Source organism: Carcharhinus amblyrhynchos, chromosome 3 (assembly GCF_965287045.1).
Source record: "Carcharhinus amblyrhynchos chromosome 3, sCarAmb.v2.hapA, whole genome shotgun sequence".
NCBI classification, from domain to species: Eukaryota; Metazoa; Chordata; class Chondrichthyes; order Carcharhiniformes; family Carcharhinidae; genus Carcharhinus; species Carcharhinus amblyrhynchos.
The window spans coordinates 55111823-55130995 of NC_137326.1; the positions used below are offsets into that span (position 1 = coordinate 55111823).

General features: G+C 40.9%; 1 protein-coding gene across 2 annotated transcripts in view; it reads left to right on the forward strand.

The window, feature by feature from the left end:
* The window catches only part of rad18 (RAD18 E3 ubiquitin protein ligase), a 288130-nt gene that overhangs the window by 169901 nt on the left and 99056 nt on the right, over window positions 1-19173 (forward strand). For both annotated transcript variants that reach the window (XM_080184080.1, XM_080184087.1), the window contains exon 11: window positions 431-596. In XM_080184080.1, coding sequence (XP_080040206.1) covers window positions 431-596 — 166 coding nt within the window. The remainder of the gene's footprint in view (window positions 1-430; window positions 597-19173) is intronic.

A 19173-nucleotide genomic window follows, 5' to 3' on the forward strand; every position in this document is an offset into this window, starting at 1 on the left:
GTCCACTTGAGTCAGTGGTCAGCCTCACAATACCAATATTATAGAAATAGAATAAGGAAATATACAACCAGAAGACATTAAATCCTTTGTTAAAATTAGTGCAAAAGTAGTAGTGTGATCATCAGATTGAGAAGTATGTGTTTCTTGCACTGTGAGGTTCATGCACACACATGGATGGTGTTGAAACAGAGCAGATGCCTCCCCAAATCTGTAGTGGGAGAGCATTGACTTTCAAAGCATTCTGCTTTGAAATATGTACAATTTTTGAGATTTTTCTCATGCAATAACTTTTTATTTGGCATCTTATCAAATGCCTTTTGGGAATCCGGCATTACATTTATGGGTTCCTTTTTATCCACCCCACACCTTGAAGGAATTCTAATAGATTTATCAGATTCTATTGAAACTAATTTGCAAATCTTACTTGCAGGAGACAATGTTGAGCAGACCGAGGCCACAGACTGCAATGTACAAGAGGTGCACCAGGATGAACCACAATTATCAGAGAGCACAGGCTCACTAGCAGCACCTGATACTTTAATAGATGAGCATTGTTCATCCAGTGTGGTCCCAGCTTCACCCTTGTCAACAGCCAGGTAGGTAACTGTAATTTTTCATAATTCCACAATCTCACCCACCCCTGGAGCATTGATTACTTTCTGGAGTGCAGTCTAAGTGTTCCAATTGCCCAGGTGTAGCTTTGTGTCTGACTGAACAAGGTGTCATGATGTGGGTATGCTGGCGTTGGACTGGCGTAAACACAGTAAAAAGTCTGACAACACCAGGTTTTAGTCCAACCGATTTATTTGATAATAGACTCACAAGCTTTCGAGGTTTCCCTCTTCGTCAGGTGAATGGAGAGTTCTGGCCTCAGACAGAGCATATAAAGCACAGACAGTTTAGAGATTACTGATTAGAATGCGAATCCTTACACCTAACCTGCTGGTTGAGCAGGTTAGGTGTAAGGATTCGCATTCTAATCAGTAATCTCTAAACTGTCTGTGCTTTATATGCTCTGTCTGAGGCCAGAACTCTCCATTCACCTGACGAAGAGGGAAACCTCGAAAGCTTGTGAGTCTATTATCAAATAAATCGGTTGGACTAAAACCTGGTGTTGTCAGACTTTTTACTGTGTGAACAAGGTGTCACAGATGAGCCTGATCCTAACTTCATTTACTTTTCACATGGACACTTCCAGTAGGTGTTGCTGGATAGGATCAAGGGAAGAGTCATTTATGTGAGTTTTATCTCCCTCACCAAGGTGCAGATATTTGCATTCCTGGTTGATACTCTCAGTGACATCACGCAACTCAGCTGTTTATTCAATCTGATCTATGTAAATCTGGCCTATGTGAATCTGGCTGAATTGCCTTCAACAGGTGAGTCACTTAATTGGCATTCCAGATGTCTTGCCGTGTTCTTGTGTGATTGAAGACTGTGACTGTGAAGAAGGTCTGACTTGGTTCTGTCCCAGATTTTTTGGAAACAGTCTGGGTACCATAGAATGATATCCAGAAGGAAGTCTGGCATGAATAGTTATAACCTGTGGTATTAATCTGGCACAGTACATTACAGTTCCAATACATGTCCAACTATTACTTATTTTGCATCTTCAACATAGATGCAGGATTGAAGGATTGAGCACTTTTGTATTAGTGAGATTATTTCCTGTGTGAGGAAAGCATTGCTGTCTTTCCTTGCTCTGTTTTTCCTGTGTAATCCAGAGAGTCGTTGAAAATGCTAAACCTGTTGGCTACACTTTACAATAGAATTGACAGCCAATTCATAGGGGAGGGCATATCTTTAAGGGGTTAGTTATTCACGACAAGGATAAGAAGGAATTTATCCACTGAAAGGCCTGTGAAACGTTTGAATTCTCTACCCCAGAAGGTTGTGGATTTCATCCTTGTGTATGTTCAAGGCTAAGGCAGATAGATTTTTGATCTTTCAGGAAATCAAGCAGAAAAGTTGAGTCGAGACAAATCAACTATGATCGTATGTTACAAGTTACAAGTTAGCCAGGAAGGACCTAAAGAGAGAGGTAAGAAGAGCCAGGAGGGGACATGAGAAGTCATTGGCAGGTAGGATCGAGGAAAACCCTAAAGGTTTCTAGAGGTATGTCAGGAATAAAAGAATGACTAGGGTAAGATTAGGGCCAATCAAGGACAGTAGTTGGAAGTTGTGTGTGGAGTCCGAGGAGATAGGAGTGGCGCTAAATGAATATTTTTCAACAGTATTCACACAGGAAAAAGACAATGTTGTTAAGGAGAATACTGAGATACATGCTATTAGACTAGATGGGATTGAGGTTCATAAGGAGGAGGTGTTAGCAATTCTGGAAAGTATGAAAATGGATAAGTCCCCTGGGCCGGATGGGATTTATCCTAGAATTCTCTGGGAGGAGATTGCAGAGCGTTTGACTTTGATCTTTATGTCGTCATTGACTACAGGAAAAGTGCCACAAGACTGGAGGATAGCAAATGTTGTCCCCATGTTCAAGAAGGGGAGTAGAGACAACCCTGGTAATTATAGACCAGTGAGCCTCACTTCTTTTGTGGGCAAAGTTTTGGAAAAGGTTATAAGAGATATATTTATAATCATCTAGAAAGGAATAATTTGATTAGGGTAGGCTATTGCAGAAGATATGGAGGCATGGGATTGAGGGTGATTTAGCGATTTGGATCAGAAATTAGCTAGCTGTAAGAAGACAGAGGGTGGTGGTTGATAGGAAATGTTCATCCTGGAGTTCAGTTCCTAATGGTGTACTGCAAGGATCTGTTTTGGAGCCACTGCTGTTTGTCATTTTTATAAATGACCTGGATGAGAGTGTAGAAGGATGGGTTAGTAAATTTGCGAATGACACTAAAGTCGGTGGAGTTATGGACAGTGCGGAAGGATGTTGCAGGTTACAGAGGAACATAGGTAAGCTGAAGAGCTGGACTGAGAGGTGGCAAATGGAGTTTAATGCGGAAAAGTGTGAAGTGATTCACTTTGGAAGGAGTAAAGGAATACGGAGTACTGGGCTAATGGTAAGTTACTTGGTAGTGTGGATGTGCAGAGAGATCTCAGTGTCAGTGTGCATAGATCCCTGAAAGTTGGCACCCAGGTTGATAGGGTTGTTAAGAAGGTATACGGTGTGTTAGGTTTTATTGGTAGAGGGACTGAGGTTCGGAGCCATGAGGTCATGTTGCAGCTGAACAGAACACTGGTGCGGCTGCACTTGGAGTATTGCGTACAGTTCTGGTTGCCGCATTGTAGGAAGGATGTGGAAGCATTGGAAAGGGTGCAGAGGAGATTTACCAGAATGTTGTCTGTTATGGTGGGAAGGTCTTATGAGGAAAGGCTGAGTGACTTGAGGCTGTTTTCGTTAGAGAGGAGGAGGTTAAGAGGTGACTTAATGAAGGCATATAAGTTGATCAGGTGATTAAATAGGGTGGACAGTGAGAGCCTTTTTCCTCAGATGGAGATGGCTAACACGAGGGGACATAGCTTTAAATTGAGGGGTGATAGATATAGGACAGATGTCAGAGGTAGGTTCTTTACTCAGAGTAGTAAGGGCGTGGAATGCCCTGCCTGCAACAGTAGTGGACTCTCCAACATTAAGGGCATCAAAATAGTCATTGGATAAACATATGAATGATATTGGTATAGTGTAGGTGAGATGGGCTTTAGGTCGGCGCAACATCAAGGGCCGAAGGTGCTGTAATGTCCTATGTTCTATGTATTGAATGGAAGTGCAGGCTCCAGGATCTGTATGGCCTACTCCTGGCCCTATTTCTTATGTTGCAGAATACTTCTGTCTTTTTTGGCTGGTACACATATAGTTCTAATGAAAGCAAGAGAAGCAGGTAAATGTATTCCCTGTTGAGACATCGTGACACCAGTCATTGCTGATGATATGTCATGAGAACATCATTCACAGAAACTTTCTAAAATATCCATCTTTCTAAAAAACAGTCCATGAATGTGCAGCATATTAATATCTACTTTGCAACAAGGCTGCAATCTTAATACTAAAGCAATTGTTGTATAACAAGCAGTAAGCACCTGCCTTTTGAAGACAGAGTTTTATTACCCATCTCTCTGTATCAATGTTCTCTCCCAAATGCACTAAGCCTTGCTGAGTTTTGTGGAAGTTCTCTTGTATCATTCCAAGGACACCCATTTTTCATGTGTGTGTTCGACAAACTATTTGGCCGTGGAATTCATCATAGTTAATCCCTCCTTCCATCCCTTAGCGTCCTCAATTATGTACAGACACAGAGTTTCCATAATATGACAGTGGATCTTGGCTAAGATCTAAATGTGAAAGAGTGATGCACTTAAATTGTTCTCTTAAGACCTAGACTGCAGTATTAATGACCCTTTAATATAATAGTCTGCTCAACTGAGAGAGCTAATTGTACTTAAACTGCTGACATTTATTAAATTGCAGATCTTAATGGAAAGCCTTCATGATGCAGATGCTAATTGAAGCATTAGTGGATCTGTTGCCTAATTTTCAGACTTTAGTAATTCTGGTCATGTTGGTCACTGATAATTCGCCGCAGACATGTCTCCAGTGATTGTGGGCTGTTTCCTTTCAGCTCTTTCTTTTCAAGGAGGAAAAAAAGCCTCAAAAATCTTCTTTTTCTTCAACACTGACTTATTCAAACATCATAATGGATATCAGCAGTACCTTCATGGAATTTGTTTTTCAGCCTATTCTTTAAATCTGTCCATGACCTGCTCCCACTCTAATTCTGTAACTTCCTCCAGCCCTATAACCTACTGCACTCATGTGATCTTTATACGTGATCTTCACATACGATCTTCACACACAATCTGCACTCCTCTTAATTCCAGCCTCTTGAGCATCCCTGATTTTAATCGTTGCACCAGTGGTGGCTGGGCCACTACTTCCCTAGGTACTAAGAATCATCGAATCCCTACAGTGCAGATGGAGGCCATTTGGTTCATTGGGCCTATACCGACGACAATCCCACCTGGGCCCTATTCCCATAGCCATATGTATTTACCCTGCTAATCCCCCATTATCCTCCCACACTAAGGGGCAATTTAGCGTGGCCAATTCACGTAACCTGCACGTCTTTGGACTGTAGGAGGAAACCAGGGCACCCAGGAGAAACCCACATTAAACACGAGGAGAATATGCAAACTCCACAAAGTCACCTGAGGCTGGAATTGAACCCAGATCCCTGGTGCTGTGAGGCAGCAGCGCCAAGCACTGTGCCATCGTGCTACAACCTGGAATTCCGTCCTATAACTCTCTCCCTCACTTTCTTCCTTTAAGACGGTCCTTAAAAACTACCTCTTTAACCAAGCTTTTGGTCATCTTAATATTCCTGTTTCTGATTTCTATTGTATTTTTGTTTTATAATGTCACTGTAAAACTCCCAGGGCATCTTATTTCCTTAAAGATACTATGTAAATACAATATGTTGTTGATGTCAGCTTTTTTTAGAGTTTGTCTTCTGGAAAAGGCAGATTTCTCCTGCTTGTGCTGTACCTTTTGATAGTTCAAGATAAGGGCCCACTTGCATTCTGCGATAAAAAGAGAATGTGCTAGATTCTTGTGGCAAGAAAACAGAGTTAAGGTGTTCAAGTTGATGACTCCATTAGAACTGGAAAATGTTGCGAGGTTTAACAATCTTTAAGTAAATAAAGTGTTTGGGGAGTTTAAGAACATAAGAAATGGGAGCAAGAGTGGATCCCTGTACGCTAGAGCCTGCTCCACCATTCAGCATGATTATGATTGATTTTCTGGCTCAATACCAATTTCCCTCAAGATTCTATTTGTCCCAGCCTTGAATATACTCAAGGATTTTGCATTCAGAACCATCTGGAGTGGAGAATTCTAAAGATTCACAGCCTCCTCGGTGAAGAAATTTCTCCTTTTCCCTAAATAATCAGCATCAACCCATATTCTGATACTATTTCCTTATGTTCTACCTTCCCCTGCCATGGGAAATGATCTCTGAGTCTACTCTGTCAACACAGTAAGAAGTCTGACAACACCAGGTTTAAGCCCAACCAATTTATTTGACAGTAAACTCACAAGCTTTCGAGGTTTGCCCCTTCATCAGGTGAATGGAGAGTTCTGGCCTTGGACGGAGCATATAACAGCAGACTTCTTACTGTGTTTACCCCAGTCCAACGCCGGCATCTCCACATCATGTCTACTCTGTCAAGCCCTTCAGATTCTTTATGTCCCAATGAAAGTACCTCACATTCTTTTAAATTCCAGAGTGCATGAATCCATTTTATTCAGCCTGCCATGAAAGGACAACTCTCTCATATCATAATGACTGATATTGGAATGCAAAGTAAAATTTCTACATTATCTGATAATACCAAACTTGGAGATGTGGCAAACACTCAGGATAATGACCGTTTGACTGCAGGATGTAAATAGGCCTACAGAATGAGCAGATGAGTAGCAGATGGAATTTAAGGTTGTGCATTTCAGTAGAAGAGATAAAGAGAGGCAATATATGCTTGATGGCTTCATTCTAAAGAGTGTGCAACAACAAAGGGACCTTGGACATCCATATGCACAGATCTTTGACGCATTGAGAACAGATTGCAAAGCATATGGGATCTTCGACTTTATAATTGGAGGCATTGGCAAAAAGCAAGGAAGTTATGCTGAACCTTTATAAAACTCTGGTTAGTCTACAGCTAAAATGTTATGTCCAGTTCTGCTTATTGCACTTTGGGAGGGATATAGATATTCTTGAGAGAGTTCAGAGGGTGTTTACCAAAATGGTTCCTGGAATGAGGGAATTTAATTACAAATTTACGTTGGAGGAGCTCTGGCTATTCGTCTTACAGCAAAGGAGATTGAGGAGGGATTTGTTAGAGGTACACAAGATTGTGACAGCTTGAGATAAAGTATTTGGAGCCTGCTGGTAGTAGCTGATAGTACAAGAATTAGCTAAACATAGATTTTAAATCTTGGGCAAGAGATGAAAGAACGATGTGAGGAAGCACTTTTTTATGCAGTTACAACCTTGAACTTGCTTCCCTTGAAGCGAGTGGAAGCTGAAGCAATAATTTCAAAAGGAAGTTGGATAGATACTTGAGAGAAATAAACTTGCAGGACTGCAGGGCAAAGCAAGGAAATACCACTGACTGTATTGCTCCACAGAGAGCCAATTGGATTCTATGAGACAAATAGCTACTCCTTGTACTGTTACAACTCTAGGATTCATCTCGTGAATCAATCTAGTGAACCACTGTGGCAAGTATATCAGTGAGATACGGAGACCAGAACTGTGAAGAGATTAAATGGCAAAAAAGATGATGGTGCAAGGTAAAATAGGTTTGAAATGTGAGAAGAAAGTGGACAGAAGATGAGTTTAGAAAAAGCCATTATTAACAACAATTATCAGAGGTGCTGTCTGAGAAATTGGGAACAATGGTCAGAAATTTTTAACGTTATGTTGAGCAGAAAGGCTGTAAGTGTCTCATCAAAAGACGAGGTACTGTTCCCCAGCCTTCCATTGAGCTTTATTGGAATACACATTGGGACAGATGTCAGAGAGATTAGAGTGGGCATGTTGTGGAGAATTAAGATGTCAGGCTGCTGGAAAATAACTTCATGCGTGTGACTGACTGGGCTGTTCAGCTGGATGTTCTCTGAATCTGCATTTGATCTCAAAGCTGTGGAAGAGACCACATTGTGAGTATCAAATAGGGAATCCTAAATTTAAAGACTAGTAAATTGTTTCACCTGAAAGCTCTGTTTGGCACTTAGGATGGTAGAAAGGGGCGAGATGAATGGGTGTTTGGGGTGATTAGAGAGTGGACCAGGGAGTCACAGAGGGAGTGGTCCTTTTGGACTCCTCGTAAGAGAGGACAAGTTGGATTTTGTGGTGACATCATGGTTGAGATAGTGAAAATGCAGAAGATGATCCAAGGACATGTTGAATCCTGTTATAGTTCTGAAAGGCAAGAGGTACAACCAGAAGTATGGAAATTGGAATATGATTATCAAGGACCCCATCAACTACAGTGAAGAGGAATCCTCATTTGAGAAAAGAGGAAGATATATTGGAAGCACTGATGTGAAAGTTGGCGTCAACAGAATAAGTATAACAATGATGAAGAAATTGGAAGAATATAATAGAGTCCTTACAGGAAGCAGGTAGAGAGGAAGTGTAGTTGAAGCAACTGTGGATATATGTAGGCTTAGAGTAGATTTAGGTTGACAGGTTATCCCCACAAATGGAAATACAGAAGTTGTGGGAATGAAAAGAGCAAGATAGACCTTGCGTTCTGTAGTTTATAATGTTCTTTCTCATTTCTCTGGAGATGGAGTGCTGTACCATTAACCACTGCTGCAATTATAATGTATGGCAACATTTTGAAATTGTACCAAAATAATCAAAGACTAATGTCTCAATTCTGGCAAACAGTTGCTGCGGTCCGTCCCCAGGTATCAGAGTACAGTGTAATGTATGTAGATTTGCAAGAGATGGCCAACACATAAAAGCCTTCTTGATTTTCTCTCTGTTGGCTGTTAGTGAGTTTGAGCTAAATCTAATGGTCCGTAGCATAAAACATAGTGCAATTCAATACTGAAATGGCAGTCTTACTTGGAGGGGCCACAAATGATTTCTGGTGTGGGAAATTGAAAATGAACAGAAAATTGCAGAGATGATTGGAGCTAAACCTTGATGCTGGAAGTGTCAGGGGAGCCTTAATCTGCAGCTAAGCATGCAAACATAGTTTTCCATTATCCAGCTTTAACATTTATAACTTTTAACGAGTAGAAAATGTTATAGAAAATGATGTTGCAGAAAATATTGTAAAACAGCAGCACTATGCAGTAAACAGAAAACATAGCATTAAACTCCCTGCCCCCCATCACACCATGCTAGTAAGCTCATTTGAAGACCATTTAAATTTTAAAATCAAAAGCTAATAGCTCTGATGACTGATGTGTGCAGACATGGATTAATACTGAAAGTGGAAATGCAGCAGAGACTGTCACGCCATACTGGGAGTTCCTGAGCCATACCAAATGATGCTAGACACAAGATTGACGATCATGGCGCAAACTATAGTTTCACAAGATGGAAGCTGCTATCAAGAAGAAGACTGAAAGTACTATAAGACATGGGTTTAAAATTGTGGAATTAACATTTAGCACTTTTACTGTGTGCGTGAAAGTGCAGTTAGCAACAGTGAAGATGTGGAAAATAGGTAATAAAAATCTGGGTGTTGGCCTAATCCAGCATCAGACATGACTCCTTCATAAAAGTTTGACATTTGCTTTGGCATAGGAGCCAAAAGTAATTCTGAAATTTTCATTTTTTTTTAAACATTTTGTGTTTGAGCCTTAGCAATTCCATGAGAACTGGAATTATGCAATGAACCCAGTTAAAATATTCACACTCAGGCAAAACAATGATCCCTGAAATAAAGCCAATGTAAAAATTGAAGGAGACAAACCTTTACCAAAAGTTTATTTAAAGAAAATAAAGCAACTAGCCTAATTTTAGCACCTAGTGTACTTCTTTGGATTTGAATGCTAAATACACACATCATGGATTGGGACTCTCAGAAACAAGCAAGTCAGTTAAAATGTTTCTCCCTCTTGTTTGTATACAGTGAAACCTATCTGATTATTGTCCTGCCTTATCTTTGATTCTGACAAGTTTCGGTCTGACAACCTGCACTTTCAAAATTGTTTAACTTCATCTGCTTCTCCACTTCCCTCTCAACATCCCATAAAATGTTACCCACCTTAAAGTCTTCTTTGGCTTGACACCCATTTTTGCCTGATTATACTTCTTGTAAAGGAGCATTGCAGGTTCTTCTACAGTAAAGGCATTATATAAGCAAACGTTCTTGTTTATTTGCCAGGATAGATGTTATCAGTTCCACTCATAATGGTGAAAATATCTATTGGCTCACTGATCTTAATTTGAAATGAACCACACGTGGATTTGCAATTCTTTAGATGTATAAAAAATGGCATGTCATTTAATAATATTTAGTGTGTCAAAGTGTATCATTGAAGTTGAAGCAGAAAATGCTGGCAAAACTTGGCAGATCAATCAACATCAGTAAAGAGAAAGACAGGTTATGATATTTCCAAATCAGTGATCACATCTTATTGCTCTCCTTGTCAGGATTGAAGTTGTCTGATTGGCCTGTGTTGAAGTAGCTGATACCCTCACAACCAAAAGCAAAACACAGCAATAATCAGGAGCAGGCTCACTCGTGAATAGCAACTTTCATGAGGGATTGAAAGGGCAGCAAGCAACTGAGAGCTGTTAACCAAGGGGGCATCGGTGTCTTCAGGAAATGCAAAAGACGCAATCAGTGCTTTCACTTAAAGTTCAGACTTTGCATTTATTTACTTGAAAAGACCCTGTGAAGGAACTTCCGCCCTTTCAAAGTTTTATTACTCACTGGTGGATAGCAAGTCATTTATTGTAAATAGTTAAAGTGTTAATCTTGAAACGTTTGCCACAATGCACAAAAGAATGTTTTTAAAATTTGTTCTTGGTACATGAGAGTAGTTTATTGGCCACCTTTAGTTGCACATGAGAAGGCAGTGGTGTGCCTTCTTTATAAAGTGGTGATAATGGGTTGCTTGCTTTTTTAATTGGCTGAGAATTCCAGGATTTTGATCCAGCGACACTGAAGGAATGGTGATATCCGAATCGGGATGGTGTGTCGCTGGGAAGAGAACTTGCAGATGATGTCTTCATACAACTGCTGCCCTCGTCCTCCTAGGAGGGAAAGGTTGAAGGTTTGTGAGGTACTGTTGAAGAAGTGTGGTGGAGTCAGATTTCAGTGTGGTTGTAAGTGAATTGGATAATTATCTGAAGAGAAATGATTTGCAGTGTTATAGGGAAAAGGCAGGGGCATGGGAATAGCTACATGGCTGTCATGGAGAGTCAGCATCAAGGCAACAGGCTGAATGGCCTTTCCATTCTATGGTCTTATAAACCCTGATTAGTTAAAGATTGAGTACATCTAGTAGATAAGAATTTTAAAAGACATACTGCTTTTGAGTGCACGTTTCATTCAGTTCAATAAAAGCAATTTTCCTGGTTAAAATAGATAATTTGAAGTTGTATGATCCCTTTGCTACAAAAAGAAAATTCAAGGGAGCTGGGTGATATAGTAGGTTAACAGACTATTTTTCATCATTGGAATTTGGTATGATGATGAAAGTCTGCAGTGACCTATTGGTTATGAGATCCCTAAATGAATGCGTTTGCTGCAACTTCAACTCAATTTCTACTGAGATTTTCTTGTGACTTCAAATTGGTATTAAGTTTTCAATCTAGTCAGAAGCTATGAACATAAAAACATAAGAAATAGCAACCTGAGTGGATTTTATAGCCTCTCAAGCTTGCTCCGCTTTTGATACACTCCAAGCTGATCTGCTTCAACTCCACTTTTCTTCCTGCTCCCCATATCCATTGATTCACTGAGAGGTCAAATATTTGTTTAATTCAGCCTTGAATGTACTCAAAGATGGAGCATTCTACGTGGTAGAGAATTCTATAGCTTCCCAGTCCATTATGTGAAGAAGTTTCTCCTCGGTCCAAAATGAGCAACCCCTTATTCTGAGAATGTGCTAACATGTTCTAGATTCTTCAGCCAGGAGAAATAACCTCTCAATGTCTGCCTTGTCAAACCACTTCAGAAATCTTGTACATTTCAATGAGATCACCTCTTATTTCTCTGAACTCCAGAGAATACAGGCCCAGTTTATTCAGTCTGTCACCATTGGACAACTCTCCCATTCCATGAACCTTTCTTACACTTGTACTTCAATCCCTTTACAATGAAGGTTTACATGCCATTTGCCTTCCTAACTGTTTGCTATATCTGCATGCTAGCTCTTTGTATTCCTTGTAGAGTACACCTAAGTCTTCATGAATATCAACATTTAGAAGCTTTAACACTGTTTCAATCCTTAGCCACGTTTGATCGGGAAATTTGTAACTGATCAGAATAGATGAACTATTGCTCCGCGTTTAACTGCAGCAGTTCCTGACCTTCGAATCTTCACATGAAACTCTCTGCCTCCCTGTTACTCTTGTGTTCTTTAAGACATAGCTACAAACCTACAACATCAAACAAATATTTGGTCATCAGTCTGACCTCCTCCTTTGACTTGGTGTCAACGTTTCTCTGATTACGTTCCTGGCTTGTTACTTTAAGAGCACAATATCAGTGCAAGTTATTGTTTTCAGTCCAAAAAGCATAAAGGTGTTTTCTGGCCCAGGACTGCCATAATTCCACTTGATAAAACTCAAAAAAGAATTCAACTTCTTCCTTATCTCTGTGTATAGGAGCTCTTTTAAGATGTTGCTTAGACCTACCTAAGCTTTTGGTCACCTATAATGTTCCTATGAAACAACGTGGAATGTTTTATTACATTAGAGGTACCATAAGAAGGGCAAATCGTTGTTAGCATGATGTGTGTTAGTGATTTAAATGTGTTTTTCTTCCTCAGACCAGGTAGCATGAAACTGTTGCATCAAATTGCCAATTTACTGGATGACCAGTAACTGGGAAGGGAGAACACACATTTCACATGGATCAAAGATGGAAATTTAATTCCTACAGTTATGCCTCCAGAAAGTTGGAGCAGTGTCAGCACGCTGGCGAGGAATCATTATACTGTGGTGATATCTGAATGCATATATTTTATTCGCTCCATTTTCTCTTTCTGCCTGAAGTTGATTCACTTGTTCGTGATCTCTTTCCCTGAACACACTTGTTTCAGTGGAACCAAACACCATTGAACCTCAGTTATTTTGGTTTGTGCTTAAATGTAATATCCTTTTGCAGTGGTTTGTGTTGATGTTGTGTATCTGGATTGCTGCTTTATATTTGTGTCAGCACTTGTTTCAAATTGCTTTGGTTTGATGTCCTTTTCAACTTTTGCTATTGGATGAGGTTTTCTGCACTGAGCCTTATACAAAATTTGTCAAAGCAGGCCATGCCAATGTGGAATGTTCTTATAGAATTAAAGAAAATTAGGTTAATCACTTACGTATAAGGAAAGTGCATGAAATAAAAGCAGAAAATACTGTAAATACTCAGACTTGGTAGCGCCTGTGGAGAGTGAAACAGAGCTAATAGATCAATCACGTTTCATCAGAACTGAGAAAGGTTAGAAATGTAATATCTGTTAAATCAATGAAAGGGGAGGGTGGATGATAGGAGAGGTTTAATGACGGCATTTTTGAGACAAGTAACAAAAGGTGCGTCTAGAGGAGGTGTGAATGACAAAATGATGAACAGCTGCGGTCAGGTTGCAGAACTGAATTTCTGTGAATTGGAACAGTTTCAACGTGTTCAACAGATTTTTGATGCACTTCTGTAAGTCTAAGAAAATGGAGCTTACCTGTTGAAAAAATCTTCTAAATGGATTTCAGTAAGGCGTTTGACAAAGTCCCTCATGGCAGGTTGGTTAAGAAAGTTAAGGCTCATGGGATACAAGGAGAGGTGGCTAGATGGGTAGAGAACTGGCTTGGCCACAGGAGACAGAGGGTAGCAGTCAAAGGGTCTTTTTCCGGCTGGAGGTCTGTGACCAGTGGTGTTCCGCAGGGCTCTGTACTGGGACCTCTGCTATTTGTGATATATATAAATGATCTGGAAGAAGGTGTAACTGGTGTTATCAGCAAGTTTGCGGATGACACAAAGATGGCTGGACTTGCGGATAGCTATGAACATTGTCGGACAGTACAGCAGGATATCGATAGGCTGGAAAATTGGGCAGAGAAATGGCAGATGGAATTTAATCCAGATAAATGCAAGGTGATGCATTTTGGAAGAACTAATGTAGGGGGAACTATACAATAAATGGCAGGGCCAGCAAAAGTATAGAAACACAGAGGGACCTATGTGTGCAAGTCGACAAATCCCTGAAGGTGGCAGCACAGGTGGAGAAGGTGGTGAAGAAGGCATATGGCGTGCTTGCCTTTATAGGACAGGGTATAGAGTATAAAAGCTGGAGTCTGATGTTGCAGCTGTGTAGAACGCTGGTTAGGCCACATTTGGAGTACTGTGTCCAATTCTGGTCGCCGCACTACCAGAAGGACATGGAGGCTTTGGAGAGAGTGCAGAGAAGGTTTACTAGGATGTTGCCTGGTATGGAGGGTCTTAGCTATGAGGAGAGATTGGGTAGACTGGGGTTGTTCTCCCTGGAAAGACGGAGAATGAGAGGAGACCTAATAGAGGTGTACAAAATTATGAAGGGTATAGATAGAGTGAATAGTGGGAAGCTTTTTACAGGTCGGAGGTGATGATCACGAGGGGTCATAGGCTCAAGGTGAGAGGGGCGAGGTATAACTCCGATATCAGAGGGACGTTTTTTACGCAGAGGGTGGTGGGGGCCTGGAATGCACTGCCAAGTAGGGTGGTGGAAGCAGACATGCTGGCATCGTTTAAGGATTACCTGGATAGTCACATGAGCAGCCTGGGAATGGAGGGATACAAACAAATGGTCGAGTTGGATCAATGAGCCGCACAGGCCTGGAGGGCCGAAGGGCCTGTTTTCTGTGCTGTACTGTTCTTTGTTCTTTGAAAAGATATAAGCTCTTTGGGGCCAGTTGGCATTACCTTGTCCCTAAGCGTTGCCATGCTCTTATACGAGTCATGGTCAGCCATTGAATGGAGATCTGGCATCTTTGTATAAGAGGCCAGGAAAGGAGAATTCAACTTTTCACTCAACAAACAACTTAATTGTTTTATTTATTGGTGTCACAAGTAGGCTTACGTTAATCCTACAATGAAGTTACTGAAAAATCCCCTAGTCATCACACTCTGGTGCATTGAGGGAGAACTTAGCACGACCAGTGCACCTAACCAGCACTTGCTCCAGACTGTGGGAGGAAACTGGAGGAATTCCATGCAGATGTGGGGAGAATGTACAAACTCTGCATAGACAGTGACCCAAGCTGGAAATCGAACCCGAGTCCCTGGCATTGTGAGATAGCAACGCCAACCATTGTGCCACCCAGTAACGCCTTTAACAAATTGCCCAAGACCCTTCATACGAGCTTCATAAAATAAAACTTATGTGGCTTCACTGAGCCACATAAGACAGTATTAGATTAGATGACAAAGTCTCGTTCAAGGAGGAAGACTTAGAACAGATATCGTAAAGAAGAGAGGTAGAGAAATAAAGGGGCTTTGAGATGGAATTCCAGAGCTGAGGCTCTTAAGCATATATAGGTATGACCACTAATGGTGAAGCATTTAAAATCATGTTGCTCAAAATGTCAATTGAATGGTTACAGATATCATGTGGAGTATTGTGGGGCTAGAGGAGATTACAAAGATTGGGGGCGGGGGGAGTAACGCTGTGGAATGTTTTGAAAACAAGGATAGAAATCTTAAAATCCAGATGTTGCTTGACTGAGAGCCATTATCTTCATCACAAAGCACACTTAATTCCATCTCCCTAACACCTCCAACCACAGCCTATGTTCTGCTTCAAGTATTATTCTTTCCAGATTCAATGCTCTCCTGGCTAGTCTCCCACCCTTCACCCTCTGGCATTTTAGCTGTGCCTTAGTGGGCTTGTCTGCATGTCAAAACATTATGGATTCAAGTTCCACTCTGGGTACTGAGCACTGAATCTAAATGACATAGGTGTTTCAGATGAGATGTGAAGCCAGCCTGCACCTTGAGGTGAACGTGGAAGGTCCCTTAGCAATACATGAAGAAGATCTAGGCTGTTCTCCCTTGTGTTCTGATCAATATTTATCCCCACCCAACATGCATAGAAAGAGACTGTCTGTCAGAGTCACATTTTGTTGTGGGATCTTGCTGCTGTGCAAGCATGATATATAGGTACTGTTGTCTAATTGTTACGTCGTTGAAATAGTAACGAGGCTTGCATTAATGTCTTGGATCATGACTTCAAATATGAATGCAGCAGTTAGGGATTTTGAATTTAGTTAGTCATCAGAGAATCCCTACAGTGCAGAGGTAGGCCATTTGGCCCATCAGGTCTGCACCAACTCTTCAACAGAGCATCTTTTCAGCCTCTATCCCCGTAATCCCACATATATACCCTGCTAATCCCCCTAACCTACTGATCTGGGGACACTAAGTGGTAATTGAACATTACCAATCCACCTAAACTGTACATCTTTGGACTGTGGGAAGTAACCCAAGCACCCAGAGGAAACCCACACTGGGGAGAATTTTAAAAAGGCCACACAGTCACCCAAAATTGGAATTAATCCCTGGTGCTGTAAATCAGCAGTACTAATCAAATATATTTCATGAATTAAATATGTTTGTAAGAAAAGCTGTAATCACTAATGGTGATTATGAAACCTAAAGTATTATTGTAAGGACCCTTTCCACTAATTTCCTTTATGGAAGCAAATCTACCATCCTAACCCTTTTGGCCTATATGTTAGCAGTGTGATTGACACTTATCTGCTGTCTGAAAAGGCCAAGCAAGCTACTCAATTTTATCAAGCTTCCATAAAAACATCGAAGAAGAATAAAGCCAGACCGACTACCCAGCATAGCTGAGCATCAGACCACTCACTCCTGCAAAATTCTCCACGCTAGCATCTTGTAACTTGTGCCAAAATTTGTGATAGAGCTGTGTAACAGCAACAGCTTGTCACAGTTATAGAATCATGCCATTCAACCAATGGCCCAAATTCCTTCATCACATTATCGAAACAGAAAAGGCTGGAAAAACTCAACATGTCTGACAGCATCTATGGAGAGAGAAACAGAGTTAACATTCCAGATCCGTGTGACTCTTCAGAGCTCTGTGGTATTTTGCTTTTATCCTTCATCTCTAACCAGTTCCACTGGTGGAGTAGACTCATTAGAGGTAGTGAGAGTACTCACCATTGACTGCGGCCCCTATGAAATCTCATGGCATCAGGTCAAACATGGATAAGGAAATCTCTTGCTGATTGCCACTTCCTCCCTAAACTGATGAATCAGTGCTCCATGTTGAGCATCACATGGAAGAGCCACTGTGCATAGCAAAGGCTCAAGATGTACTTTGAATGGGGGCTCCAGTGACCGTTACCAAAAGTAGCTTGTTGGGATAGCTGCTGACTGACTGGCCAAGTCTTGAACAGCATAACAGCCAGTGGTGAGGGAAGCTAATTGATAGGTGAGGTTATTCTTTACAGACCACCTATTCCCACTCTGTGCTGGGCTACAGGTCAAATGTATTTCCAGCCCTACGTGAGGAGACTTCAAAGATTCAGTGCAACCAGGTCCAGATCAGAATTGAGTCAGCGATAAAAGAAGGAACAGGAATTCTGCAATTTTCCCAAACATTCATGAATTCTGATGGCAAATGAACTGCCATCGCAATGCCATGTTAAAGATGACATTGAGCAACATCTCATTGAACTGGCAAGACAAGATACTTTCCCCAGTAGGAAATTGAAGCAGCTATATTATACAGATTTTTCTGCAGTATCTATGTCACAAAACCTGTTAATAAAAGAACAAGAGAAGTTCTTGCACATCTCAGCTAATGGCAGGCTCACGATTTGGTTCCAATTAAAACAGTTGGTTAAGTTTTGCATCCAGATGTGAACAGACTTTCCTGATTTGTCTGTCAGGGCTGTCAGAGTTTTGCTACTGTTTACTTACAACTCAGTTGTGTGCGAATGGAATTTCATCAGTTACTGGGTGAAATCAAAGTATCATTGGTGCTTTTGTGTAGAAAACTTCGACTCAAACTATTGTCCATCACTCCAGACATTGGGCTGTATTTTCCAGCTGTGCTCACCCCAAGTGGAAATTCCCATCCAAGGTCTGCGGGCCTTCACGTAGTCCTATCCTGTCAGCTCTGATTCCCGTGGTGGGTGGGAAGGAAAAATTCCATCCATTATGTGCCTGTATTTAAATAAACAAACTAATCTGTCACAATGACCAGTAGCACAAGCACAATTAGTGTTTGTTATATATAACATTTTGTATATATGTATTGTGTATATGAAACACACATTTTACAATGTTTGGACATTAAAGAGGTTAAAATATTAAACAGTACAGTGATAGGAGTGCATGGATAGCTGATGCATCTGGAAAAGGGTAAGTCTAATTTATGTTTGGAAACCTGTTCCAAAGTGCAAACATGAAAATAAAGTGTTTTGTTTCACACACAAGTGAAACTGTTTCTTAAGTGTGCCATTCTCAGTGTACTGAGTATTAACATTCCAGTAACTAAAGATAGGTATCCTTGAGTGAGGACTGTTGTACTTGGACCAGTGTCTTTGTGTAGCAATGAATAGGAGGGATTGCAGTTTGTGTGTGCATTTCTGGACCTTGATCAGGTAAATAAATATATAGTTGAGCTATATATTTAATTGTATATGGGTTTAATTGGCTGCAGAGTTAAGAGTTCTGTTCCCTATACATTGAATTCTTATTGGTCTAGTGGTAATGGTCTCTGTGTCTGCAGTGCCTGCTGTTAGCTGAAAGAACAGATGTTGACAGGACACAAACTTACAAATAGGCCATTTGGCCCCTCGAGGCTGCTCCAATATTGAATAATATCAGGTTGATCTGTTTGTTTGGAATTCCATATTCCCATCTACTCCTGATACCTTTGAAACCCCTTACCTTACATGAGTCTATCCATCTCCATCTTATTTTGGTCATATCGCATTGAGCTGCAGTCAGTCCTACTACAAAGGTTGACCCTGTCCAATTGTATAAAGGAAACAAAGTCCTGTGGCCAGAATATGAGATGTCATGGATGCCAAGACATGCTGCCAGCTTTCTATTGACTCCAGTGAATGCTGATGGTCTCTGTTTGACGAAGCATTACCCAGCAGCCTCGCACCAACATAAAAGCAGAAAGAACTGTAGAAATGGGAGCAGGTGTGACCAATTGGCCCCTCAACCCTGCTCCACCATTCAATAACATCATGGTGAATCTGATTGTGTCCTTATCTCCACTTTCCTGCCTGCTCCCCAAAATGCTCGACACCCTTGTACATCAAAAATCTGTAACTCAACCATGAGTATTCAGATTTTGCTCTGAGATCGAACATTCCAAATATTGACAAATTTCTGAGGTAAAATTCTTCCTTATCTCCATCTTAAATAGGAGACCCCTTCCTGACATGAACATAGAACATAGAACATTACAGCGCAGAACAGGCCCTTCGGCCCACGATGTTGCGC